Below are 27,996 nucleotides of genomic sequence, written 5' to 3'. Positions count from 1 at the left end.
GAGATGAGTCTTCAGTAAAGACTTACAGGTTGAGACCGAGTCTGCGTCTCTCACATGGGTAGGCAGACCATTCCATAAAAATTGAGCTCTATAAGAGAAAGCCCTGCCTCCAGCTGTTTGCTTAGAAATTCTAGGAACAATTAGGAGGCCTGCGTCTTGTGACCATAGCGTACGTGTAGGCATGTACGGCAGGACCAAATCAGAAAGATAGGTAGGAGCAAGCCCATGTAATGCTTTGTAGGTTAGCAGTAAACCTTGAAATCTGCTCTTGCCTTAACAGAAAGCCAGTGTAGGGAGGCTAGCACTGGAGTAATATGATACAATTTTGGGGTTCTAGTCAGGATTCTAGCAGCCATATTTAGCACTAACTGAAGTTTATTTAGTGCTTTATCCGGGTAGCCGGAAAGTAGAGCATTGCAGTAGTCCAACCTAGAAGTAACAAAAGCATGGATTAATTTTTCTGCGTCATTTTTGGACAGAAAGTTTCTGATTTTTGCAATGTTACGTAGATGGAAAAAAGCTGTCCTTGAAACAGTCTTGATATGTTCTTTAAAAGACAGATCAGGGTCCAGAGTAACGCCAAGGTCCTTCACAGTTTTATTTGAGACGACTGTACAACCATCAAGATTAATTGTCAGATTCAACAGAAGATCTCTTTGTTTCTTGGGACCTAGAACAAGCATCTCTGTTTTGTCCGAGTTTAAAAGTAGAAAGTTTGCAGCCATCCACTTCCTTATGTCTGAAACACAGGCTTCTAGCGAGGGCAATTTTGGGGCTTCACCATGTTTCATTGAAATGTACAGCTGTGTGTCATCCGCATAGCAGTGAAATTTAACATTATGTTTTCGAATGACATCCCCAAGAGGTAAAATATATAGTGAAAACAATAGTGGTCCTAAAATGGAACCTTGAGGAACACCGAAATTTACAGTTGATTTGTCAGAGGACAAACCATTCACAGAGACAAACTGATATCTTTCCGACAGATAAGATCTAAACCAGGCCAGAACTTGTCCGTGTAGACCAATTTGGGTTTCCAATCTCTCCAAAAGAATGTGGTGATCGATGGTATCAAAAGCAGCACTAAGATCTAGGAGCATGAGGACAGATGCAGAGCCTCGGTCTGATGACATTAAAAGGTCATTTACCACCTTCACAAGTGCAGTCTCAGTGCTATGATGGGGTCTAAAACCAGACTGAAGCATTTCGTATACATTGTTTGTCTTTAGGAAGGCAGTGAGTTGCTGCGCAACAGCTTTTTCTAACATTTTTGAGAGAAATGGAAGATTCGATATAGGCCGATAGTTTTTTGTATTTTCTGGGTCAAGATTTGGCTTTTTCAAGAGAGGCTTTATTACTGCCACTTTTAGTGAGTTTGGTACACATCCGGTGGATAGAGAGCCGTTTATTATGTTCAACATAGGAGGGCCAAGCACAGAAAGCAGCTCTTTCAGTAGTTTAGTTGGAATAGGGTCCAGTATGCAGCTTGAAGGTTTAGAGGCCATGATTATTTTCATCATTGTGTCAAGAGATATAGTACTAAAACACTTTAGTGTCTCCCTTGACCCTAAGTCCTGGCAGAGTTGTGCAGACTCAGGACAACGGAGCTTTGGAGGAATACGCAGATTTAAAGAGGAGTCCGTAATTTGCTTTCTAATGATCATGATCTTTTCCTCAAAGAAGTTCATGAATTTATTACTGCTGAAGTGAAAGCCATTCTCTCTTGGGGAATGCTGCTTTTTAGTTAGCTTTGCGACAGTATCAAAAAGAAATAGGCCGATAGATAGCCATGTAAATACTGATAGTCTTTTCTTATTATCTGCTAAGCCATTACAATTATAACTGGCTATACTTATTCACCACTTACCATAATGAGACACAAGCTTCAATTCTATTTATCAAAATATATGTTTGTAAACATACCATTAAAAAGTAATATGATGATTGAGTGTCTATATAGCTGTATCATGATATTTGCATTGCTACTAAGTAAACCTCCAATTGGTCCTCACTATTCCACCCGCTAAAAGCCCTCCTCATCTCGAGTTGGGTTGTCATCCCAATGCCCGGCAGACCACCCCCGACCCCCTGGATCCCATCCTTCGAAAAGAGCACACAGTGCCACCCACAGAACAGAAGCAGATCAACCGCCAAATGTATTATATATAGCCATTCAAAAAAATATATATATTTAAAAAATCCTGTTTCTTATTTTCCATAATGAGCTATTAATATTTGTAGTACTGTAGGCAATTTGAGCAATGGATTTTTACCTCTCACCAGTCTCGCCATTACCAAAATGACATTATGGCAAGCAATTATTATATTAGCAAACAATTATTGTGTATCATCCTATATTGTCCCTAACATCTTTTACTCCCTCGCAACAGTTGTGGGATACACACACCCACAAACACATACACACTCAACCCCTTCACCCACAACAACCATAGACTCACATGCTCAACAGTTGCACCATCCCAGAGCCCAACTCAAGAAAGGCCTTGATTTACGAATGCATGTACAGTTGCAGCTGTATGAGAAGGCCTGCAAAACTGTGCAAAAAAATGGGCAGAAATGGGGATATTTTATTAACCATTGTCACGTCCTAGATGATGGAGGTCAGATGTACCCCCTTCCCCTGAAACACCCACAACATGGTCCCCCATATTGACCATTTTCCCAAGCATCTCCGTGCAGTCAGACCTAATATGGACCCCCTCCGCATGGGTTACTGCAGCTAGTGTTGCCAGCACTGCCACTGCCTGGGTGGGGGCACCCCATAGGAATCCCCACCGGCTAGGTACAAGGTCGTCAAGGTTCTCATTAGCAGCTTTGAGAATTTCCATGTATATTATGTTCTCCCTTCAGGGGGCTTTGGCTTTGCAGGACCAACCCAGCCAAGCAGGCTCAGAATCTTGAGGGGGCAGTGCTGCTCTAGGTCTCTGACCGCATTTTGGCTGCATACAGACCACTTACAGCAGGCCCATAAAACAGTTAGGGACTTCTCCTTAGTATCTGGGTCATTCAGGTGGGGGTCTAGGGTATAGGGTTGTGGACCGTTCCATCAATATAGGATCATAAATAAATTAGATGTATAATTTATTTAAAAAATGTAGTTCCCCATGATAGAACAATAAATAAATGATATGTATAATTTATTATAAAATGTATATCCCTCATCTGAACAACATTGAACGCTCTTTCACAACACCCGCTCACAGAAATACATTGGTTCAAGGATATGCAACCATTTCCTTTCTCACTCAACGACACACTTTCCCAAACACCAAAAAACACACACCACACCATCCATCCACACATACTGTGCCTCCTGTTTACTGAGTTTTTATCTCCACCATGTTGAATTAGTGCTTTTGTGTTCCAATTAATTATATTTGAAGATAGATAGAAAAGCAATATTTTTTGTATTATTACAATCCATAACCGGGCTAGAATTATGTGTTTCCTTATTTGCCTCCTCTATGAGAACTTTGTCATTTTTAAAATAGCCATGGAGTAGTCTTTGTGTTTCAGAACAACTTGTTATCAATATACAGTTTATCGACGACGAGAGCTACGCGTTTCCCTTTCAATCTATTTTCCTTGAAAATTGGATACAGAACTTTACGCCGTTCTGCAATTTCCTTCGGGAAATGGTCATTCATGCCAGCAAGTCTTTTACACAGGCTTTTAACCATTATTTTATATTTAAGGAATGCAAATTTGGCAACGATTGGGCGTTCATACCTCTGCCTTCTGTCCGAAGCGGTGTACAAGTTCAAGTTAGATTTTGTTGATAGCTTCGCATGGAATCTGAAGCGCTGTAAGGAGGAACTCTCTAACTACAGATTCAGTACTTCTCCTTCTTTCTCTTGCATACCTGTAAGTACCAGATTCTCTCTCGTGGATCTAGCCTGTACGTCAAGTAAGGCTTCTCTCAGAACGATGTTCTCCTTTTTAAGTTCATTCACTTCGGTTTCAGTCTTATTTGTGTCTTTAGCTTGTTTGTGTCTTTCTCCAATGTCGCATCTTTTTGGTCACTCCTCTCGAGGCCCTCAACTATTTTATATCCTTACTGACTAGCTCAAGTATACCCAGTTGGTCATTTATTGATTTTAACAGATGGGTTTCGACCTTTACCGTTGAAAATATTAAATCGTCTGTGTCTGTAGAAGAGTCACGTTTTCGTTTTGAAATAGGTTCCCCTGTCTTACTCTCCATCATGTTGAAATAGGTTCCCCTGTCTTACTCTCCATCATGTTGAAATAGGTTCCCCTGTCTTACTCTTCATCATGTTGAAATAGGTTCCCCTGTCTTACTCTCCATCATGTTGAAATAGGTTCCCCTGTCTTACTCTCCATCATGTTGAAATAGGTTCCCCTGTCTTACTCTTCATCATGTTGAAATAGGTTCCCCTGTCTTACTCTCCATCATGTTGAAATAGGTTCCCTGTCTTACTCTCCGTCATGTTTGAGTGTTGCTTGTTTTCATAATATTTGTAGATACATTTCTCTACTCTTATGATTTGTTTGGGGTTGTTATCCAGATTAAAGTTTATTACCCACCAGATTGTGCAGTGCTAATATTTAGTTGAACTTACCGATATTAAATGTTACGTTTTTATCTTGAGGTGGTCTACATAGCTGTGTTCAGTTCGCCATCTTGCCACTTCCGGAAGAGTCTTGGTGGCTCCAAACTGTTTTCCATTAAAGAATGATGGAGGCCACTGTGTTCTTGGGGACCTTCAATGCTGCAGAATTTTTTTGGTACCCTTCCCCAGATCTGTGCCTCGACACAATCCTGTCTCGGAGCTCTACGAACAATTCCTTCGACCTCACGGCTTGGTTTTTGCTCTGACATGCACTGTCAACTGTGGGAGCTTATATAGACAGGGGTGTGCCTTTCCAAATCATTTCAAATCAATAGAATTTACCACAGGGAGACTCCAATGAAGTTGTTGAAACATCTCAAGGATGATCAATGCTAACAAAATGCGCCTGAGCTCAATTTCGAGTCTCATATCAAAGGGTCTGAATACTAATGTAATAAGGTATTTCTGTTTTTTATTTGTAATACATTTGTAAATTGGGGTATTGTGTTTAGATTGAGTTAGGGAAAAAAATATATAATCAATTTTAGAATAAGGCTGTAACATAACAAAATGTGGAAAAAGGGAAGGGGTCAGAATACTTTCCGAATGTACTGTATATACACTTAGTGTACAAAACATTAGGAACATGACATAGACTGACCAGGCGAATCCAGTTGAAAGCTATGATCGCTTATTGATGTCACTTGTTAAATCCACTTCAATCAGTGTAGATTTTTAAGCCTTGAGACATGGATTGTGTATGTGTTCCATTCAGAGGGTGAATGGGCAAGACAAAATATTTAAGTGCCTTTGAACGGGTTATGGTAGTAGGTGCCAGGCACACCGGTTTGAGTGTGTCAAGAACTGCAACGCTGCTAGGTTTTTCCCATGTGTATCAAGAATGGTCCACCACCCAAAAGACATCCAGCCAACTTGGCACAACTGTGAGAAGCATTGAAGTCAACATGGGTCAGCATCCCTGTGGAACACTTTCGACACCTTGTAGTCCATACCCCAACTAATAGAGGCTGTTCTGAGGGCAAAAGGGGGTGCAACTCAATATTAGGAAGGTGTTCCTAATGTTTTGTACACTCAGTGTATATTTCCACACTATTCGCTTGGAAGAATACTGTGAAATTGTAAAAAGTATTATAATGGCATTTTAGTGTAAGAGCTGTTTTATTAAAAGACCGCCTGAAATTTCAGCTTGTTTTTCATGGGAGGGGTTTAGGACCGCCTGGTGACATCATCAGGTAGTATAAGTTAATTGACCTATAACAAGGAGAGTTTGCCCTCTGCCAGTAACAGATAGTTTTCAGGTTACATGTCCCTCCCATTAGGCTAGTCCAATTAGGCCGCTCACTCAGACCACTCCCAGACAGTCCTAGCACAATTCTTGCTTGAGAAATAGCTTTGTGCTAAGAAGCTATTTTTGTTTCTTCTTGACCATTTTAATTGAAAACAATGACACTAAGGTGCCTAATTGATATCCAGAAATGATTTGATATTGAGATAAAAACAGATGCATTGGACCTTTAAGCAAATCACAGTATTAAGTATGTTTGACAGATCTCCACTTCTTTCATTCGGTCCCCAAACAAGCTGAAATCATTGAGTTTAATGAATTGTTTTGGTTGTGCTGCGTCTTTTTGAAACGACTGATTCAATGTATTTCATTTCATGTTCATCAGAATACAATCAAGACGAACCCGCTTTTAAAGATTTCGACCTGGTTGTGGAAACAATTGGAGACATTTCTTTAATGAAGACCACAGTAAAGAAGAAATTGAAGGGATAAAACAGAGACACAGACCGAATACATTTCTTCACAATTGATTTTCTCCTCCCCGTCTTCCTCTCATTCCTCTGTAAAACGGACAATAGATAATGCCAATATGGAGCATCCCACAATACCAATATAATGCCTGAAGAAGCTAATTTGCCAAAGGAATGACAGCATGCAGTAGTTGAGTATCTTTAGCTTTCTCTTCTGCCTCTTGTAACCACACTGTTTGTTTCTCTGACAAATATATGTTTGCTTGCTAGCCTATTCTTTTTTCACTCAAAAATGTCTGCTGTAAGTAATTGTCAAAATCATAACCATAGATCATTTGCTCTGTCACATGTTCACTTTATTGACCTGTATGAGTTGGATTAGCTTGCAGTATGCATGTTCAAATGTTTAATTTGCTTTCTTTCCATCATAAAACGAGCCGCTAACTTCCCGATTAATTATAATCACCTAGTTCTAATGAGGTTCCATTCCAGTGACATCCACACTGTGTTATAGGAGCTCACTGTCTTCCTCTATGGTTGTGTGGAGTGGATACTAATTAATGTATTTGTGTTTGAAAATCACACTCTGTAGATTAGCCAAATGGCTTCACAGTACTGGCTTTACTGTTTCACAGTAACACATTGTATTGTTTTCCTTGAACTCGAACAAAGGATGTTTTCCAGGTGAATGTGGTTTTTCATAATGTTAGTTATTTTACAGCTTTGATGTTACAGAGGGGACATCCAACTTTCCATGCCTCCACCTCCAATCAAATGTTTGCTGTTTTCTAAATGGTTGGTTCGTAATTCTAAAAGTAAGGAAATTAAATTGACCGGATCATAACCGTCAGGGATTTTCTAAATGTGTTACGGCTGTCGAAAGGAGGGGACCAAAGAGCAGCGTGGTGAGTGTTCATGATAATTATTTAATAATACGAAACACTTTAACAAAAGAAACAAAACAAAAGCCAACAGTTCTGTCGGGTCACATAGTACAAAACAGAAAACAACTACCCACAAAAACCAGGTGGGAAAAGGCTGCCTAAGTATGGCTCCCAATCAGAGACAACGATAGCCTCTGATTGGAAACCATACCCGGCCAAAACATAGGAATAAAATACATAGAATGCCCACCCCATATCACACCCTGACCTAACTAAACAGAGAAAAACGGCTCTTTCAGGTCAGGGCGTGACAGTACCCCCCCCCCCCCCCCCCCCAAAGGTGCAAACCTGAACCTATAGGGGAGGGTAGGGGTGGGCATCTATACTTGGCCGCGGCTCTGGTTCGGGGCGTAGCCCCCACACCGCCCGCTGATCCCCCCGCTTCTGTGTCGCCGGAGGAACCAGACCGTTGGCCATCGCTGGAGGCTCTGAAACGCCGACCGCCACTGAAGACTCTGGGCTGCAGGCCGCCGCTGAAGACTCTGGGCTGCGGGCCGCCGCTGAAGACTCTGGGCTGCGGGCCGCCGCTGAAGACTCTGGGCTGCGGGCCGCCGCTGAAGACTCGGGGCTGCGGACCGTCGCTGAAGACTCGGGGCTGCGGGCCGTCGCTGAAGACTCGGGGCTGCGGACCGTCGCTGAAGACTCGGGGCTGCGGACCGCCGCTGAAGACTCTGGGCTGCGGGCCGCCGCTGAAGACTCGGGGCTGCGGGCCGTCGCTGAAGACTCGGGGCTGCGGGCCGTCGCTGAAGACTCGGGGCTGCGGGCCGTCGCTGAAGACTCGGGGCTGCGGACCGTCGCTGAAGACTCGGGGCTGCGGACCGTCGCTGAAGACTCGGGGCTGCGGACCGTCGCTGGAGGCTCCGGACTGGGGAGCGTCGCTGGAGGCTCCGGACTGGGGAGCGTCGCAGTAGGTTCCGGACTGGGGAGCGTCGCTGCAGGCTCCGTGCCATGGATCATCACTGGAGGCTTTGTGCCATGGATCATCACTGGAGGCTCCGGGCCATGGATCATCACTGGAGGCTTTGTGCCATGGATCATCACTGGAGGCTCCGGGCCATGGATTATCACTGGAGGCTTAGTGCCATGGATCATCCCTACAGGCTCCGGGCCATGGATCATCACTGGAGGTTTCGTGCCATGGATCATCCCTATAGGCTCCGGGCCATGGATCATCACTGGAGGCTTCGTGCCATGGATTACCACTACAGGCTCCAGGCCATGGATCATCACTGGAGGCTTCGTGCCATGGATCATCCCTACAGGCTCTGGGCCATGGATCATCACTGGAGGCTTCGTGCCATGGATTATCACTGGAGGCTTCGGACCATTGATCATCACTGGAGGCTTCCTACGTGGAGCTGGAACCGGTCTCACCGGACTGGGGAGACGCACAGGAGACTGGGTGCGCAGAGCAGGCACAGGGTATACTGGGCCGTGGAGGCGCACTGGAGGTCTGGAGCATAGGGCTGGCACACCCCGTCCTGGCTGGATGGTTATTTTAGCCCAGCAAGGGCGGAGCGCTGGTACAAGACGAACTGGGCTGTGCTGGTGAACGGGGGGTACCGTGCGTAGAGCTGGCGCAGGATAACCTGGGCCGAAGAGACACACCGGAGACCAGGAACGCTGAGCAGGCACACTCCTTCCTGGCTGAGTGCCAACTCTAGCACGGCAACGGTGAGGAGTTTGCACCGAGCGCAACCGGGCTGTGAGTGCGCACTGGCGACACAGTGCACATCACCGCATAACACGGTGCTTGCTCGGTCACTCGCTCCCCACGGTAAGCACGGGGAGTTGGCTCAGGTCTCAACCCCGACTTCGCCAATCTCCCCGTGTGCCCCCCCCACACACAATTTTTTTTTTGCCACTGCCTCTCGGGCTTCCATTGTTTCCTTGCCTGTTCCTCCCAGTATCGCCGTTCCGCTTTCGCTGCCTCTATCTCTTCTTGCGGACGGCGATACTCCCTAGGTCTTGTCCAGGGTCCTGCCCCATCCAGGATTTCCTCCCAGGTCCAGTCAATTGGCCCACGCTGCTTGGTCCTTTGGTGGTGGGTAGTTCTGTTATGGCTGTCGAAAGGAGGGGACCAAAGCGCAGCGTGGTGAGTGTTCATGATAATTATTTAATAATACAAAACACTTTAACAAAAAAAAAAAAACGAAAGCCAACAGTTCTGTCGGGTCACATAGTACAAAACAGAAAACAAATACCGACAAAAACCAGGTGGGAAAAGGCTGTCTAAGTATGGCTCCCAATCAGAGGCAATGATAGACAGCTGCCTCTGATTGGAAACCATATCCGGCCAAAACATAGAAATAAAATACACAGAATGCCCACCCCATATCACACCCTGACCTAACTAAACAGAGAAAAACGTCTCTCTCAGGTCAGGGCGTGACAAAATGCCTACTTCTCTTTTACTAAACCTAGAGAGAGGTAAAGAGAAAACAACTATTTGTGAGGCGTTATTTTTCACATTTCTATCTGGCTGTAGAGCTGTTATGCAGAGACGGAGCCGATGGGGTGTCATCAGTAATAGAGAGACAGCCAGACGGCATGGTCTGAGAGATCCACCACTTGGCAGCCAGGAGACAACTCAACACACCCGTCTCAATGCTTCAGAAACGTTGCAGCTCTGATACTCCATTCTGACAGCTGGGATCATTTTGGGCTGTTTTTCCCTGGAGTTGCCGTCCTTTTATTATGTTGTGTGGCCCCCTCTCCATGTAAAGGAAATCTTTGCCAGGGGTGATTGACTCTGAAAAAGAGCATAAGACAGCAGGAAGTAGAAGAAACATATTATGGCTCAATTTGATTTTTTAGGAGCAAGATTGGTTATTACACAATCCCATTTCCTTCAGAGAAGACATCGTGAGTGTGGCAGGCAGAGGGAGTTTGCAGAAGACGTTTGGAAATGGAGAGGGAGTTTGTGTGAGACAATGCACATCAGGAAAGTTTGATGCCAGTGCCCACGTCAGTGGCGTGTGTCTTCCTGCAGGCCCTGAAAGTCCCCTGAGAGCCAGCGAAGCCAGCGGAGGCAACAGCCCATGTGTTACCTGTCAGGGGTCCAATCTGTGCAGGACGCAGTGGAGAGGAAAGTTAATGGCCAGAATCAGAGCAGTCAGAGGACGCTTCTATCACAGGGTTTCCTTTAGCCGGCAATAACCGGCTTTTGGCTGATTTAAAAAAAGAAAACCCAATAAATAAAATTGTTGATGGCCAAAATGACCGGGAGAAAAAAAAATCCCATTGCAAAATAATGCATTTCAGTCATTGATGGAAATACAAGCCGATGTAAATACATTTAACCATCATGCATATCGGTCTATAGGTTAATTGGCATAATTTAGTGGTATTGAATTAGCCTATGTGTATTTTCGTTAGTCATCATGTATTATATTTATCCAACACAACTAGCACAAGCGCACAGCATACAGAGCAGAGGTTATTTTGAGAGGGATTTCTCCTGCTACTCCTCAGCTTATTGCTGCTTGAGTAAAACATGCTTTTATAAGCCCATTCATTGTGCAACAATTGTAAATGCCATTTTGGTGCGCTATTAAAAAGAGCTACTATTTGTATTATTTCTCAACTGGTACTTGAAGCACGCCTCCCATTCACCATCAAGTGCAGGAAACAGGCTATCAGCGTGTCACCCACCACTTTACAATGTGAGCTTGAAGCTCTATGCATTTTGAAAACATACTTAATTGTTTGAAACCTGAATGCTTTATTTCATATTATGAGGCATGTACTACCTTGCTTCAAAGTAGCCTAGGCCAAATTCGACCATGGAAATGGGGAAGCAATTATTTTACAAAGACTTCATAGACTACGCGTGAGGGGAAGCAAACAATTTATCCTACCATATCTACTGATCTTCGTCACAGTTCTGATTTTCATATGCATATTTTTGTGGAACAGTTTCATTTCAATAATAATGTTTTTGTCTCTCAAAATCATTGACACGTGGTTAATCATAATAATCAGAATTAAAATTATGAAATCTAAAGTTAAAAGTCAACTACTGCGAGATCACCAGCCTCTACCATATGGACACATTGATACACTGTGATCCGTTGTTGGCTAAAGAAATGGGTGCATAGCCTAAAGGCCAATGCAGCAGTAGGCCTATAACTTCCATTGCTCTTTCACACCAATGATTGGGAGATTGTTGGAAAGATATTTTAAATAGCTTACTGTGAGGAACTATCGTTTTATACTGAACAAAATATAAACGCAACATGCAACAATTTCAATGATTTTACTGAGCTACAGTTCATATAAGGAAATCAGTCAATTTAAATAAATTCATTAGGCCCTAATCTATGGATTTCTCATGGCTGGGCAGGGGCTCAGTCATGGGTGCCAATCAAATAAGAATGAGTTTTTCCCCACAAAAGGGCTTTATTACAGACAGAAATACTCCTCAGACGATCCCGCAGGTGAAGAGGCCGGATGTGGAGGTCCTGGGCTAGCGTGGTTACACGTGGTCTGCGGTTGTGAGGCCGGTTGGACGTACTGCCAAATTCTCTAAAATGACGTTGGAGGCAGCTTATGGTAGAGAAATGAACATAAAATGATCTGGAAACAGCTCTGGTGGACATGCCAATTGCGCGCTCCATCAAAACTTCAGACATCTGTGGCATTGTGTTGTGTGACAAAACTGCACATTTTAGAGTGGCATTTTATTGTCCCCAGCACAAGGTGCACCTGTGTAATGATCATGCTGTTTAATCAGCTTCCTAATATGCCACACCTGTCAGGTGGATGGATTATTTTGGCGAAGGAGATATGCTCACTAACAGGGATGTAAACAAATTTGTGCACATAATTTGAGAGAAATAAGCTTTTTGTGCATATTGAACATTTCTGGGATCTTTTATTTCAGCTCATGAAACATGGGACCAAGACTTTACATGTTGCTGTATAATGTACTTTGTTATAATTTGCAATGGATGTAAAAAAAATAAAAATGTATTTCTTACATTTCTGTGCAGCTGGCCAGGTACTTCTATGCTTGCTCAGGCATGCGAGCTCCCTCAACATTATCAGGACAGAGAAACCAGAAACATGCTCATTGCTCACATGGAGCACTCCAAACAAAAGACAATGAAAAACTTGACAAATCTCATAAATGATGGTTATGAAATGAAGCAAAACTTGTTTTTCATAAGTGTAGCAGATGTTGAACTCTGCAAACGATGTTTCCACGCCTAGAATGTTAACGGACTGTAATTAATACATACATTAACATAAATGAATGTAACCAAATGACAGGGATTAACGATACATTTACAACTGGTGACATATTTAATGAGGAATTGATAAAAAAAAAAAAAAACAGGCACGGTTTCAACATGGCTACGTAAAGACGTGTTCCGAGGCCTCTCCACTAAGGGTTGATACTTTTGGGCTGCAGTCTGAGGTGCAGTTAACTCTAATGAACTTATCCTCTGGGTCTTCCTTTCCTGTGGGTGTGCAATGTTTGGGTGGCTTTCTTGGATATGTCTGTAACCGGGAAAACGAGACAGAACGGTAAACAAGATGACACGACGAAGACTTGCAACAAGATGGCGGATGTTAAAGTTATGGAGATGCTAGTCACCATCCGCGCAGAAATGGCTACACTACGCTCTGATTTTCATGACCAAACTTCGTACCTCTGTGTCAAGTCTACGATCTGAAATTATGCCAGAAGTCCAGTCAACTATGGGGACAGTACAAACAACTGTCATGACACAAACCCCAAAAATAAAGGATATGGAAACATCGTTGACTGACATCAATAAGCGGCTTACCGAATTGGAGACCAAAAACCATAAGCTTACCCCCGAGAACGTGAAGCTAAAGGTTATTCTAGATAAACAGGAAAACCGTTTCCAGAGACAGAACATACATGTGGTTGGAATCCCAGAAGGGACAGAAGGGTGCAATCCTTCTATGTTTCCTACATATGTTTCCATAGCCTCCGTCTCCACCTGTGAGAGAATATACACGTGACTCCTGGGAAGTGCAGCGTCTACCAGGAGATTTATCGCACAATCGCCCCGCCAATGGGGTGGTAATTGAGCCGCCTTCTTTATGGAGAAGGCGAGAGCCAAATCGGCATATTCAGGGGGAATGCGCACGGTGGAGACCTGGTCTGGACTTTCCACCATAGTAGCACCAATGGAAACCCCTAAACACCTCCCCGAGCACGCTCGCGACCACCCCGTGAGAGCCCTCCATTGCCAAGAAACAGTGGGGTCATGACAAGCTAACCAGGGTAGGCCTAGCACCACGGGAAATGCAGGAGAGTCAATGAGGAAGAGACTAATTCTCTCCTTGTGACCCCCCTGCGTCACCATACCCAGAGGAGCGGTGGCCTCCCTAATCAACCCTGACCCTAATGGTCGACTGTCTAAGGCGTGAATGGGGAAGGGCACAGCCACGGGAACAATGGGGATCCCTAAACTAAGGGCGAACGATCTATCTATAAAATTCCCAGCCGCGCCTGAATTGACGAGCGCCTTATACTGGGAATGCGGGGAAAACTCAGGGAACGAAACATACAAAAACATGTGTGCAACAGAGGGCTCTGGGTGAGAAGGGCTCACCTGGGATGACGCCAGAGTGCCCTGCCTGCTGCCTCGAGGAACCAACCCGGCCCCAACCATCAGTGTGACCTCTGCGGCCACAGATGGTGCACGAGCCGGAACCTCCTCCAGTCTCCCTACGCACCTCCCAGCTCCATGGGTACCGGAGCGGCGGTGCTGGGGGATGGAACCGATAGAACCCGATCTGGATGTCCGCGGGTGGCCAGCAGGTTATCCAGCCAAATGGACAGGTCCACCAGCTGGTCGAAAGTGAGGGTGGTATCCCTGCAGGCCAACTCCAGATGGACGTCCTCGCGCAAACTGCAGCGATAGTGGTCGATCAGGGCCCTATCGTTCCATCCTTCACGGGCGGCCAGGGTTCGAAAATCCATGGCGAACTCCTGGGCGCTCCTCTTCCCCTGCCTCAGATGGAAGAGACGTTCACCCGCCGCTCTACCCTCGGGTGGATGGTCGAAGACTGCCCGGAAGCGGCGGGTGAAGTCCTCGAAATGGTCCAGCACCGCATCTCCTTCTCCCCACACGGTGTTGGCCCATTCCAAGGCTTTCCCAGAGAGGCACGAGACGAGGGCGGACACCTTCTCACGACCTGAAGGAGCCGGGTGGACGGTTGCCAGGTGGAGGTCGAGCTGTAAAAGGAAACCCTGGCAGCGTGCAGCCGTCCCGTCATACTCCCAGGGAAGAGCGAGACAAATCCCACTGGGACCGGGTGAAGGGGGGGCGAGTAGTGGAGACCCTGGTTGTGCTGGTGGAGGCACTGAAGGAACTCCCTGTCTCTCCCAGCGGTAAATAGTTTGGACGACGCGATCCATGGCGGCGCCGAGATGGTGGAGCATCGCCGCATGCTCCCGGACGCGCTCCTCCACCCCTATTCCAGGGGCACCTGCTCCTGCTGACTCCATATAGCAGGTGTGGGATTCTGTAAGGGGTGCGTAATCGGTGGCAGGGAAGTCGGATGCAGGAGAGCAGAACTTGGTAATAGCCGGAGCAGTTGAATAGCAAAACCCACGGCATAAAAATAACAAGATATTTGGGTACAAAAACCCGTTGCGCACCAATAAACACGTGCAGAAGCACTTACAATAAACAATCCCACACAAAGACATGAGGGGAACAGAGGGTTAAATACACAACAAATGATTGAGGGAATTGAAACCAGGTGTGAGGGAAAAAAAGTCAAAACACATGGAAAATGAAAAGTGGATCGATGATGGCTAGAAGACCGGCGACGCCGAGCGCCGCCCGAACAAGGAGAGGACCCGACTTCGGCGGAAGTCGTGACAGTTTCAGTCAATTGGAACAGAGATATCGTTTCTAAGTTGATTGTAGAGGGGATATTCAAAGGTAAAGCCATGGATTTTTCTGCGTTAATTTTGTACCGACAGGCTACCATATTCAGATATGATGTCCATTACTTCAGTGACAGAGGTCTCTGGTCTAGACATGTATAAAAGTACATCATCAGTAATTAATGAAATTCTATGATCTTCGTCACCCATAGAAATGCCCCTAGACCTTATTACCTGAGCCAGTGGTTCTATGACTAACGAGAACAGAGCAGGAGATAAAGGACAGCCTTGACGATAGCCCCTACCGATAGGAAATCTTTCTGATAATTTACCATTTGTGTTAACCTCTATGGGCTAGTGTAATCCCGTGGCGCGTTATTCAAATACCTCAAAAATGCAAAAACTTCAATTTTTCAAACATATGACTATTTTACACCATTTTAAAAGACAAGACTCTCGTTAATCTAACCACACTGTCCGATTTCAAAAAGGCTTTACAACGAAAGCAAAACATTAGATTATGTCAGCAGAGTACCCAGCCAGAAATAATCAGACACCCATTTTTCAAGCTAGCATATAATGTCACATAAACCCAAACCACAGCTAAATGTAGCACTAACCTTTGATGATCTTCATCAGATGACAACCCTAGGACATTATGTTATACAATACATGCATGTTTTGTTCAATCAAGTTCCTATTTATATCAAAAACCAGCTTTTTACATTAGCATGTGACTAGCATGTGACTAGCATTCCCACCGAACACTGCCGGTGAATTTACTAAATTACTCACGATAAACGTTGACAAAAAACATAACAATTATTTTAAGAATTATAGATACAGAACTCCTCTATGCACTCTATATGTCCGATTTTAAAATAGCTTTTCGGCGAAAGCACATTTTGCAATATTCTCAGTAGATAGCCCGGCATCACAGGGCTAGCTATTTAGACACCCAGCAAGTTTAGCACTCACCAAAGTCAGATTTACTATAAGAAAAATGTTATTACCTTTGCTGTCTTCGTCAGAATGCACTCCCAGGACTTCTACTTCAATAACAAATGTTGGTTTGGTCCCAAATAATCCATTGTTATATCCAAATAGCGGCGTTTTGTTCGTGCGTTCAAGACACTATCCGAAAGGGTAAATAAGGGTGACGAGCATGGCGCAATTCGTGACAAAAAAATTCTAAATATTCCATTACCGTACTTCGAAGCATGTCAACCGCTGTTTAAAATCAATTTTGATGCAATTTTTCTCATAAAAAAGCGATAATATTCCGACCGAGAATCTGCGTTTAGGTAAACAGACGAAAGAAAATAAAGCATGGGGTCGACTCGGGCACGCGCCTAAGCCCATAGTACTCTGATCGGCCACTTGCCAAAAGCAATAATGTGTTTCAGCCAGAGGCTGCCTCGATGTCGTTCAGCTTTTTCCCGGGCTCTGAGAGCCTATGGGAGCCGTAGGAAGTGTCACGTTATAGCAAAGATCCTCAGTCTTCAATAAAAAGAGCCAGGATGAAACACAACTTGTCAGACAGGCCACTTCCTGCATGGAATCTTCTCAGGTTTTGGCCTGCCATATGAGTTCTGTTATACTCACAGACACCATTCAAACAGTTTTAGAAACTTTAGGGTGTTTTCTATCCAAAGCCAATAATTATATGCATATTCTAGTTACTGGGCAGGAGTAGTAACCAGATTAAATCGGGTACGTTTTTTATCCGGCCGTGTCAATACTGCCCCCTAGCCCTAACAGGTTAACTGCCGCTGATGGGTCAGAATAAAGTAATTTTACTAAATTAATAAAACTGTCACCCTGATTGACTTTTTCTAATACAGGAAACAATCATTTCCACTCAACTCTTTTCAGCATCGAGAGAGACAATGAGTGCAGGGTCTTTCATTCTGCCAAGATGGTTTATGATATTAAAGCATGTCTCACATTGTCCATTCCAAATCTGGATTTGACAAAGCCATGTTTAATGAGGTCTGGAGTAGGACCTCCAACCTGCGAGCAAGTGTTTTAGCAACTATTTTAACATCGAATCCTAGCAAACTGCAGTTTAATGGGGTTTTGCCCTTTTTATAGAAACAGGCTAATGGATGCAGTTTTCCAGGACACTGGTATGATGTCTGTTTTGAACATATCATTTAGAGCAGGCATGAAGATAGGCCAAATCTCAGGCCAGAACATCTTGTAGAACTCTGCTGGGAAGCCATCAAGGCTGGGTTTCTTGCCAGAAGGCATTGCCTTAATAGTTTCCCAAACCTCTTCAGGAGTATAGGGAGCATTTAGTCTATTTCTATGCTCATCTGATATACTGTAGTGGGCAAGATGATCTTATTCAGATATTTTGTAATTTTGTTGTTCGATGATGTACATTGTGAAGTATAAAGAGATTTTTAGAAGTCGCAAAACATATTATTGACAAGCAATGGATCATAAGAAGTGTAGCCATCTGCCATCCTTATAGACTTAATCGATCTTTCATTCTGTTTTTTTTTAAGTTGGTGTGCAAGTAGACGGCTCGGACAGTTACCGAACTCAGAATATTTTTGCTTGGCAAAAAGCTATAGTTTTTTTGACATGCTTTGTATGATCTAAATAGAGTTTGGCCTCAGCATAAGCTAGTGACTTCCTGTTCTCCTGGGTTGGTTGTTGTTTATGAAGAATTCTACAGGCTTTACTTCAGCCTCCAACCTTTCCCTATTTTCCATCCTAAACTTCTTGATCAGAGAGGCTTGGGAAATTATACAATCCTTTATGGTTGCTTTAGCAGCATCCTAGACAATTGCAGCTGAGACAGGAGAGAGTTGATTGTCGAGACAGTAATGTGATAATTTATCTTTTATCACAGAACAGAATCCTTTATTGTTAAGCAGAGATGTCTTTTGTTTTGGGATTGTTTTGCTAATTTCTTTATCTATGGTCAGAAATGACTATAGAACCAATGGCACATGACTGGACAACATGCATGTAAGTAGAGGGCATGAAAAAATTGCCCAATCTAGAAAATGAATTATGGGGCCTAGAGTAGAAAGTATAGTCTCTGACATTAGGATTTAGCTCTCTCCATATGTCTACTAAACCAGATGAATCACAAATGTTTCTAAGAGTATTTGAGGCTCTATGATTTGAGACTGGAGCAGCTGAAGATTTATCCAGTTAATCCAAAGTACAGATAAAATCTCCTGAAATAAGTCCTGAAATAAGTCCCTTTGGTGGAGTATGTGTTCGGGGCATATACATTTAGTATAATAAGATGTTGACCAATTACCTGTAATCAAAATAAATAGTCCTTCAGGGTCTGGTGCTCAAATAATAAATGGGACATTTTATTTCCAAGGATGGCAGTGCGTCTTTTGTTTGAACTAAAATAAGAAAAATACACCTGGCCCACCCAGTCCCCCTTCAGCATGTTCTGTTGAAGATAAATGGGTCTCCTGTAGCAAAGCAATTGAAACCCTTTCCATTTTTAAGAATGTTAGAATTCTCTACCTCTTGACCACATGCCCTGAACATTCCAGGAGACTGCTTTAAATTAACTGTTTATGTTTCAGTAGTATTCAATAATAACTTAACTCAGACTGAGTAGTGCATCACATAAGAATACAATTTTGAAACCCCCCACCGCCGAGTCCCCAAATGAAACGACAGACCCCAAAAACAGTATATACCCTGTTTTCTGTCATGTTGTTAACAGGAAGCCCACTAAGGGTTTTTAAGAAGTTTAATTATGTCCTATATTGAATAAAGGGGAATTAACATAGATCTATGGACATGTGGAGGACAAATGAATAACCTAATCTTTTACATTTTCCTAAACATTATCGCTATTGCACTCATATGCATGTACCCGAACACACACACAATACAGTCACATGTAGTCTAGCCTATACAGTACCAGTCAAAAGTTTGGACATCTACTCATTCAAGGGTTTTTCTTTATTTTTACTATTTTCTACATTGTAGAATAATAGTGAAGACATCAAAACCATGAAATAACACATATGGAATCATGTAGTAACCAAAAAAGTCTTAAACAAATCAAAATATATTTAACATTTTTGATTCTTCAAAGTAGCCACCCGTTGCCTTGATGACAGCTTTGCACACTCTTGGCATTCTCTCAACCAGCTTCACCTGGAATGCTTTTCCAACAGTCTTGAAAGAGTTCCCACATATGCTGAGCACTTGTTGGCTGCTTTTCCTTACCTCTGCAGTCCAACTTATCCCAAACCATCACAATTGGGTTGAGGTCTGATTGTGGAGGCCAAGTCATCTGATGCAGCACTCCATCACTCTCCTTCTTGGTCAAATATCCGCTACACAGGCTGGAGGTGTGTTGAGTCATTGTCCTGTTGAAAAACAAATGAAAGTCCCACGAAGCACAAACCAGATGGGATGGCGTATCGCTGCAGAAAGCTGTGGTAGCCGTGCTGGTTAAGTGTGCCTTGAATTCTAAATTAATCACTGACAATGTCACCAGCAAAGCACCCCCACACCATCACACATCCTCCTCCATGCTTCACGGTGGGAACCACGCATGCAGAGATCCTCCGTTCACCTACTCTGCGTCTCACAAAGACCAACGTAATTAGATCAGTAAAAATAAATATTTTGTCATACCCGTTGTATATGGTCTGATATATCACGGCTGTCAGCCAATCTGCATTCAGGGCTCAACCCACCCATGTTGTAATTGTGATGTTTTTTTTCTCTCAATTTTTGACTGCCTTTTTGTTTAATGTTTTACTCTATCCTTATTCCTGTTATTGTACTTAGTCTGTGTGGTGCACTTTGTCTGGTTGTCTATGTAACCCCTGTTAAAAGAAAATAACATTTTAATAAAAAGATCATTACAAAAAAACTACAAAAACTACCAAAAACGATTCAGACAATGAAACTGGCAGGAGACAGCTGAGCCATTGTGGCGAGACTTGCCTATATCTTCGCCACACACCCCTCCCCTTCTTCTTGTCTCAACATTTTAAATGATACTCAAGAAGACACTATCTTAACACATATTTTAGATCCTTTTCACTGACATCAGCAACTCAATAATCCGCTAGGCCTATTGCCAAGCACGCTACCCAAATTGCAGGCTTCCCAAATAGGCATAGGCCTACAAGCTTGAGATTTGAAACAATCCAGTTATTTTTTTAAAGAAGCTAATGATCCTCGATTCCTCTGTGGCTAAGTCATGCTTTCTGGAGAAAGTATTTCCATTTGCTTCCCTATTTGCTTCCCTGTTTTCATATCATCTTTCTTTCGTTGTCAAGAAGCCAAAGGCACAATCTCAGTCATATTAGCAACCCATCCTAGTTGTTGCATCTTTAGATTCCACTTTCTCAAAAGGCCGGTAAATTAAAATCTTCCCGGTCACGGAAACTCTGGTCTGTCATGAGTACTCTACTAACATACTTAGAGAGTATCCAAGCCAAGAATATTTGGCTGATAATTAGATTTAGACGTGACAACTGGAAAAAATGATGTTGCTTTACAGAAAAGTTATCATTAATATTATTCTCTCTCTCTCTCTCTCTCTCTCTCTCTCTCTCTCTATGCTTTTAATTGATCATAGTGAGCTTGAAGGCATTGCTCTGTTGTTTAGGAGAATACATGGAATACACAAGGAATACATTATGACAAAGGTTGGTGTTGTTCGGTAAAAAGGTCGTAAATAAATTGTCAGGATACATTTACAGTTGACTACAGATTTCTCAATCAGGGCAAATGACACAGGAAACAAAAGAAGTCACAGGAACATTACCTCTGATGATTGGTTTGCAGTGAAATATCACCTGGGCTGTGTGTGTCTGACATTCTCCAAACTCCACAACTTTATTTTACGTTTCTGTTTTTTTTGTTTATTGATTCAGAGTAGGTCTGCCAAATAAAACACTCTCAACCCCGTTAACCCCCACTTAACCTCCCCGCCCCACCACACACTTAGACCTCTGCTCCCGAGTTGTGAGCAGTGCATCTCAGTGCTAGAGGTGTCACTACAGACCCTGGTTCGATTCCAGGCTGTATCAAAACCGATTGGGAGTCCCATAGGGTGGCGGACAATTAGCCCAGCGTTGTCCGGGTTAGGGTTTGGCCGGGGTAGGCCGTCATTGTAAATAAGAATTTGTTCTTAACTGACTTGCCTAGTTAAATAAATAAACACACACACACCTCTGTTTTGGCGCAACTTCATGAGAGCTTGAACCTGAAGTCCCCATTGACAAAGTGATTTGTTCCTCTGTGCTCACCCTGCCTGCCCCTGAACTGACAAGAAAGGAGCTGTGCTGGCATGACTTTGTTGTGCCCTGTCTGAGCAGCCCAGATAGCGCCTCTATCTCGATGCCTCTCCCCACCTGTTACTAAGCTTGTCACTGCCTCCTCCACCTGTGTAATAAAATTAGCCTCAGCCGAAGGAACTGAGAGAGCAACACGTAATTGCATAGCAAGAAACGAATGGGAAGGTTGGGAATGAAAGAGAGTCGCTGTTGATATGGGTTTAGCCCCCAAGTCGAACAGTAGAGAGCGTCTCGGTACACAATACACAGACACACACACACACATACTCACACACACATAAACACACACACATACACACGCACGCACACATACCTACACACATACCTACACACACATAAACACACACATACATACACACACACAACCTGCTGAGATGCTAACCCTTTGGAAGGTCAAATGTACAGTTTCAGAACTGGAGATTGCATTTTAAATGTATCCAATACAGTATTTCATATTTTCTACTCTTTCTCTCTCCCTACTTCTCTCTCTCTTTCTCCCCCGCCCCTCTCTCTCTCTTTCTCTCTCTCTATAGTTACGGGGACATGGTGCCCAAGACGATCGCAGGGAAGATCTTTGGTTCTATCTGTTCTCTGAGCGGGGTGCTGGTAATCGCCCTACCTGTTCCCGTCATCGTGTCCAACTTTAGCCGCATCTATCACCAGAACCAGAGAGCTGACAAACGGCGTGCTCAGAAGGTACAGGTGAACACCATTCACCTGATGGATCACCTGCATCCGGCTGTAGGGAGGCAAGGGGTGTGTGTGTGTGTGTGTGTGTGTGTGTGTGTGTGTGTGTGTGTGTGTGTGTGTGTGTGTGTGTGTGTGTGTGTGTGTGTGTGTGTGTGTGTGTGTGTGTGTGTGTGTGTGTGTGTGTGTGTGTGTGTGTGTGTGTGTGTGTGCGCGACACCCCTCGCCCCCCTAACTTCAGAGGCTAGCCCCGGCCCGCTAGACCTCTGGCATGCAGCAGACAGACAGATGTGAGAGGTTACGCACTAGGAACTGCTGGGGGGTCGATGGGATGCCCTTGTTCCAGCATCTCACAATCAAACCACCATTTAGCAAAGGATCAATAGTTTAATGTCAGCAGCAAAGATCTGATGACAAATCTGCTCTGTTTGATGAAAGGACATTTTGGACATTTTCAGCTGGGTGTTCTCCCATTAAGTAGGTACTCAGTGTCTGAGTAGCAGATTTGTTTATTTATTTTTATTTCACCTTTATTTAACCAGGTAGGCTAGTTGAGAACAAGTTCTCATTTACAACTGCGACCTGGCCAAGAATAAAGCAAAGCAGTTCGACACATGCAACAACACAGAGTTACACATGGAATAAACAAACGTACAGTCAATAATACAGTAGAAAAAAGGAAAATCTATATACAGTGAGTGCAAATGAGGTAAGATAAGGGAGCTAAGGCAATAAATAGGCCATGGTGGCGAAGTAATTACAATATAGCAATTGGATACTGGAATGGTAGATGTGCAGAAGATTAATGTGCAAGTAGAGATACTGGGATGCAAAGGAGCAATATAAATAAATAAATAAATACAGTATGGGGATGAGGTAGTTGGATGGGCTGTTTACAGATGGGCTATGTACAGATGCAGTGATCTGTGAGCTGCTATGACAGCTGGTGCTTAAAGCTAGTGAGGGAGATATGGGTCTCCAGCTTCATTGATTTTTGCACTTCGTTCCAGTCATTGTCAGCAGAGAACTGGAAGGAAAGGCGGCCAAAGGAGGAATTGGCTTTGGGGGTGACCAGTGAGATATACCTGCTGGAGCACGTGCTACGGGTGGGTGCTGCTATGGTGATCAGTGTGCTGAGATAAGGCGGGGCTTTACCTAGCAGAGACTTGTAGATGACCTGGAGCCAGTGGGTTTGGCGACGAGTATGAAGCGATGGCCAGCCAACAAGCGAGTACAGGTCACAGTGGTGGATAATATATGGGGCTTTGGTGAAAAAACGGATGGCACTGTGATAAAATGCATCCAATTTGTTGAGTAGAGTGTTGGAGGCTATTTTATAGATGACATTGCCGAAGTCGAGGATCGGTAGGATGGTCAGTTTTACAAGGGTATGTTTGGCAGCATGAGTGAAGGATGCTTTGTTGCGAAATAGGAAGCCGATTCTAGATTTTATTTTGGATTGGAGATGCTTAATGTGAGTCTGGAAGGAGACTTTACAGTCTAGCCAGACACCTAGGTATTTGTAGTTGTCCACATATTCTAAGTCTGAACCGTCCAGAGTAGTGATGCTGGACGGGTGGGCAGGTGCGGGCTGTGGTCGGTTGAAGAGCATGCACTTAGTTTTACTTGCATTTAAGAGCAGTTGGAGGCCACGGAACGAGAGTTGTATGGCATTGAAGCTCGTCTGGAGGTTAGTTAACACAGTGTGCAAAGAAGGGCCAGAAGTATTCAGAATGGGGTCGTCTGCGTAGAGGTGGATCAGAGAATCACCAGCAGCGAGAGCGACATCATTGATGTATACAGAGAAGAGAGTCGGCCCGAGAATTGAACCCTGTGGCATCCCCATAGAGACTGCAAGAGGTCCGGACAACAGGCCCTCCGATTTGACACACTGAACTCTATCAGAGAAGTAGTTGGTGAACCAGGCGAGGCAATCATTTGAGAAACCAAGTCTGCCAATAAGAATGTGGTGATTGACAGAGTCGAAAGCCTTGGCCAGGTCGATGAATACGGCTGCACAGTAATGTCTCTTATTGACGGCGGTTATGATATCGTTTAGGACCTTGAGCGTGGCTGAGGTGCACCCATGACCAGCTCTGAAACCAGATTGCATAGCGGAGAAGGTACGGTGGGATTTGAAATTGTCTGTAATCTGTTTGTTGACTTGGCTTTCGGAGACCTTAGAAAGGCAGGGTAGGATACATATAGGTCTGTAGCAATTTGGGTCTAGAGTGTCTCCCCCTTTGAAGAGGGGGATGACCGCGGCAGCTTTCCAATCTTTGGGAATCTCAGACGATACGAAAGAGAGGTTGAACAGGCTAGTAATAGGGGTGGCAACAATTTCGGCAGATAATTTTAGAAAGAGAGGGTCCAGATTGTCTAGCCTGGCTGAGATGTATGGGTCCAGGTTTTGCAGTTCTTTAAGAACTTCAGCTATTTGGGTGAAGGAGAAATGGGGGAGGCTTGGGCGAGTTGCTGTGGGGAGTGCAGGGCTGTTGACCGGGGTAGGGGTAGCCGGGTGCAAAGCATGGTCAGCCGTAGAAAAATGCTTATTGAAATTCTCAATTATTGTGGATTTATCGGTGGTGACAGTGTTTCCTAGCCTCAGTGCAGTGGGCAGCTGGGAGGAGGTGCTCTTATTCTCCATGGACTTTACAGTGTCCCAGAACTTTTTTGAGTTTGTGCTACAGGATGCAAATTTATGCTTGAAAAAGCTAGCCTTAGCTTTCCTAACTGCCTGTGTATATTTGTTCCTGACTTCCCTGAAAAGTTGCATATCACGGGGGCTATTCGATGCTAATGCAGAATGCCACAGGATGTTTTTGTGCTGGTCAAGGGCAGTCAGGTCTGGAGAGAACCAAGGGCTATATCTGTTCCTGGTTCTACATTTTTTGAAAGGGGCATGCTTATTTAAGATGGTGAGGAAGACACTTTTAAAGAATGACCAGGCATCCTCTACTGACGGTATGAGGTCAATATCCTTCCAGGATACCCGGGCCAGGTCGATTAGGAAGGCCTGCTCGCTGTAATGTTTTAGGGAGCGTTTGATAGTGATGAGGGGTGGCCGTTTGACCGCAGACCCATTACGGATGCAGGCAATGAGGCAGTGATTGCTGAGATCTTGGTTGAAAACAGCAGAGGTGTATTTGGAGGGCAAGTTGGTTAGGATGATATCTATGAGGGTGCCCGTGTTTACGGATTCATAGATAATTTGTGAGAGATTCAGGGCATCAAGCTTAGATTGTAGGATGGCTGGGGTGTTAAGCATGTCCCAGTTTAGGTCACCTAGCAGCACTAGCTCTGAAGATAGATGGGGGGCAATCAGTTCACATATGGTGTCCAGGGCACAGCTGGGGGCAGAGGGTGGACTATAGCAAGCGGCAACGGTGAGAGACTTGTTTCTGGAAAGGTGGATTTTTAAAAGTAGAAGCTCGAAATGTTTGGGTACAGACATAGTAAGACAGAACTCTGCAGGCTATCTCTGCAGTAGATTGCAACACCGCCCCCTTTGGCAGTTCTATCTTGTCTGAAAATGTTATAGTTAGGGATGGACATTTCTGGGTTGTTGGTGGTCTTCCTGAGCCAGGATTCAGACATGGCAAGGTCATCCGGGTTGGCAGAGTGTGCTAGGGCAATGAATACAACAAACTTAGGCTTCTAATGTTAACATGCATGAAACCAAGGCTTTTAGGGTTACAGAAGTCAGCGAATGATAGCGCCTGGGGAATGGGAGTGGAGCTAGGCACTGCAGGGCCTGGATTAACCTCCACATCACCAGAGGAACAGAGGAGGAGTAGGATAAGGGTACGGCTAAAGGCTAAAATAACTGGTTGTCTAGTACGTTCAGAACAGAGAGTAAAAGGAGCAGATTTCTGTGCACAGTAGAATAGATTCAAGGCATAATGTACAGACAACGGTATGGTAGGATGTGGATACAGTGAGGGTAAACCTGTGCATAGAGTGACGATGAAAGAGATATTGTCCCTAGAAATATCATTTAAACCAGGTGATGTCACTGCATGTGTGGTAGGTGGAACTAAGGTGTTAAATAAGGCGTATTGAGCAGGGCTAGAGGCTCTACAGTGAAATAAGGCAATAAATACTAACCAAAACAGCAATGGACAAGGCATATTGACGTTAGCGAGAGGCATGCGTAGCCGAGTGATAATAGGAATCCAGTGAGTGGGGATAGCAAGCTAACAGAAGGGCCTTGGAGGGACGACGCGACGGAAGAAAGTCTGTTGTGGCCCCCTTGTGCTATTACATCGGCAGGCGGATCAGCAGGGCTCCGTGTGGTAAACCAGGCCAATTGGCAGAATAGGTATAGTCACCAAAGAATTTGACCGGAGGGCCTCTTAAGCTAACAGTCCAATTTTCTCTGACAGCTAGCAGGTCACGGCTAGCATGCTAGCGGATGGGGTTTCAGGTGATGAAGCGACGGCGGAGCCAGTTGAGAAAATCCCCATCGGGCGAATCACGTCGGTGGTCCAGTCGTGATGAGTCGGTGGGGGTCCAAGCCAGTTGGTAAAAAGAGGTATTGTAGCCCAAGTAGTGGCTGATGGACCTCTTTGGCTAGCTGGGAGATGGGCCTAGCAAGGCTAGCTCCAGGCTAATTGGTTATTGCTTCGGGACAGTGACGTTAGCCAGGAGTGGCCACTCGAATAGCAGTTAGCTAGCTGCGGTGATCCAGGTGAAGAACGAAAAAAAAAGGTTCAGAGCTTGCGGTAGGATTCCGGAGATATGGTGAAAAATAAGTCTGAATTGCTCTGGTTTAAGTCGCGCTGTGCAGACTGGTGAGAGTTGTCCGTGCTAAAGGTAGCTGATGACCGCTAGCAGTGGCTAGCTGACTACTAGCTAGTAGCTAGTTAGCTGGCTAGCATCTGTTGGGGTTCTGGTTCAGGCGACAGTGCAGACGACGGATCAGCAGGGCTCCATATGGTGGGTATAGTGGCCAAAGAATTTGTCCGATGGGCCTCTTAAGCTAACAGTCCGATGTACTTTAGACAGCTAGCGGGCCGTGGCTAACTAGTGGCCAGTTAGCTGGTAGCCAGTTAGCTAGCTTTTGATGAGTTGATGAGTTCTTAAGTATAAAAATAGCAGACATTGGGTGAGGCGGGTTGCAGGAGAGTATATTCAGTCCGTAGATAGAAAGTGAAATTAAAATATTAAATATACAGTGGGGGAAAAAAAGTTTTGATCCCCTGCTGATTTTTTAAGTTTGCCCACTTACAAAGAAATTATCAGTCTATAATTTTAATCGTAGGTTTATTTGAACAGTGAGAGACAGAAAAACGCATTTCAAAAATGTTATAAAATGATTTGCATTTTAATGAGGGAAATAGTATTTGATCCCTCTGCAAAACATGACTTAGTACTTGGTGGCAAAACCCTTGTTGGCAATCACAGAGGTCAGATGTTTCTTGTAGTTAGCCACCAGGTTTGCACACATCTCAGGAGGGATTTTGTCCCACTCCTCTTTGCAGATCTTCTCCAAGTCATTAAGGTTTCAAGGCTGACGTTTGGCAACTCGAACCTTCAGCACCCTCCACAGATTTTCTATGGGATTAAGGTCTGGAGACTGGCTAGGCCACTCCAGGACCTTAATGTGCTCCTTCTTGAGCCACTCCTTTGTTGCCTTGGCCGTGTGTTTTGGGTCATTGTCATGCTGGAATACCCATCCATGACCCATTTTCAATGCCCTGGCTGAGGGAAGGAGGTTTTCACCCAAGATTTGACGGTACATGGCCCCGTCCATCGTCCCTTTGATGCGGTGAAGTTGTCCTGTCCCCTTAGCAGAAAAACACC

At 44.4% G+C, this 27,996-nt stretch overlaps 1 protein-coding gene across 1 annotated transcript in view; it reads left to right on the top strand.

Annotated features, from left to right (window-relative positions):
* LOC106566049 (A-type voltage-gated potassium channel KCND3) overlaps positions 1-27,996 on the top strand; it is a 176,943-nt gene that overhangs the window by 133,287 nt on the left and 15,660 nt on the right. The window contains exon 3 of the mRNA XM_014133856.3: positions 22,038-22,206. Coding sequence (XP_013989331.1) covers positions 22,038-22,206 — 169 coding nt within the window. The remainder of the gene's footprint in view (positions 1-22,037; positions 22,207-27,996) is intronic.

This window comes from Salmo salar, chromosome 12 (assembly GCF_965601325.2).
Source record: "Salmo salar chromosome 12, fSalSal1, whole genome shotgun sequence".
Taxonomy (NCBI): domain Eukaryota; kingdom Metazoa; phylum Chordata; class Actinopteri; order Salmoniformes; family Salmonidae; genus Salmo; species Salmo salar.
This window is presented reverse-complemented; position numbering and strand designations above follow the sequence as displayed.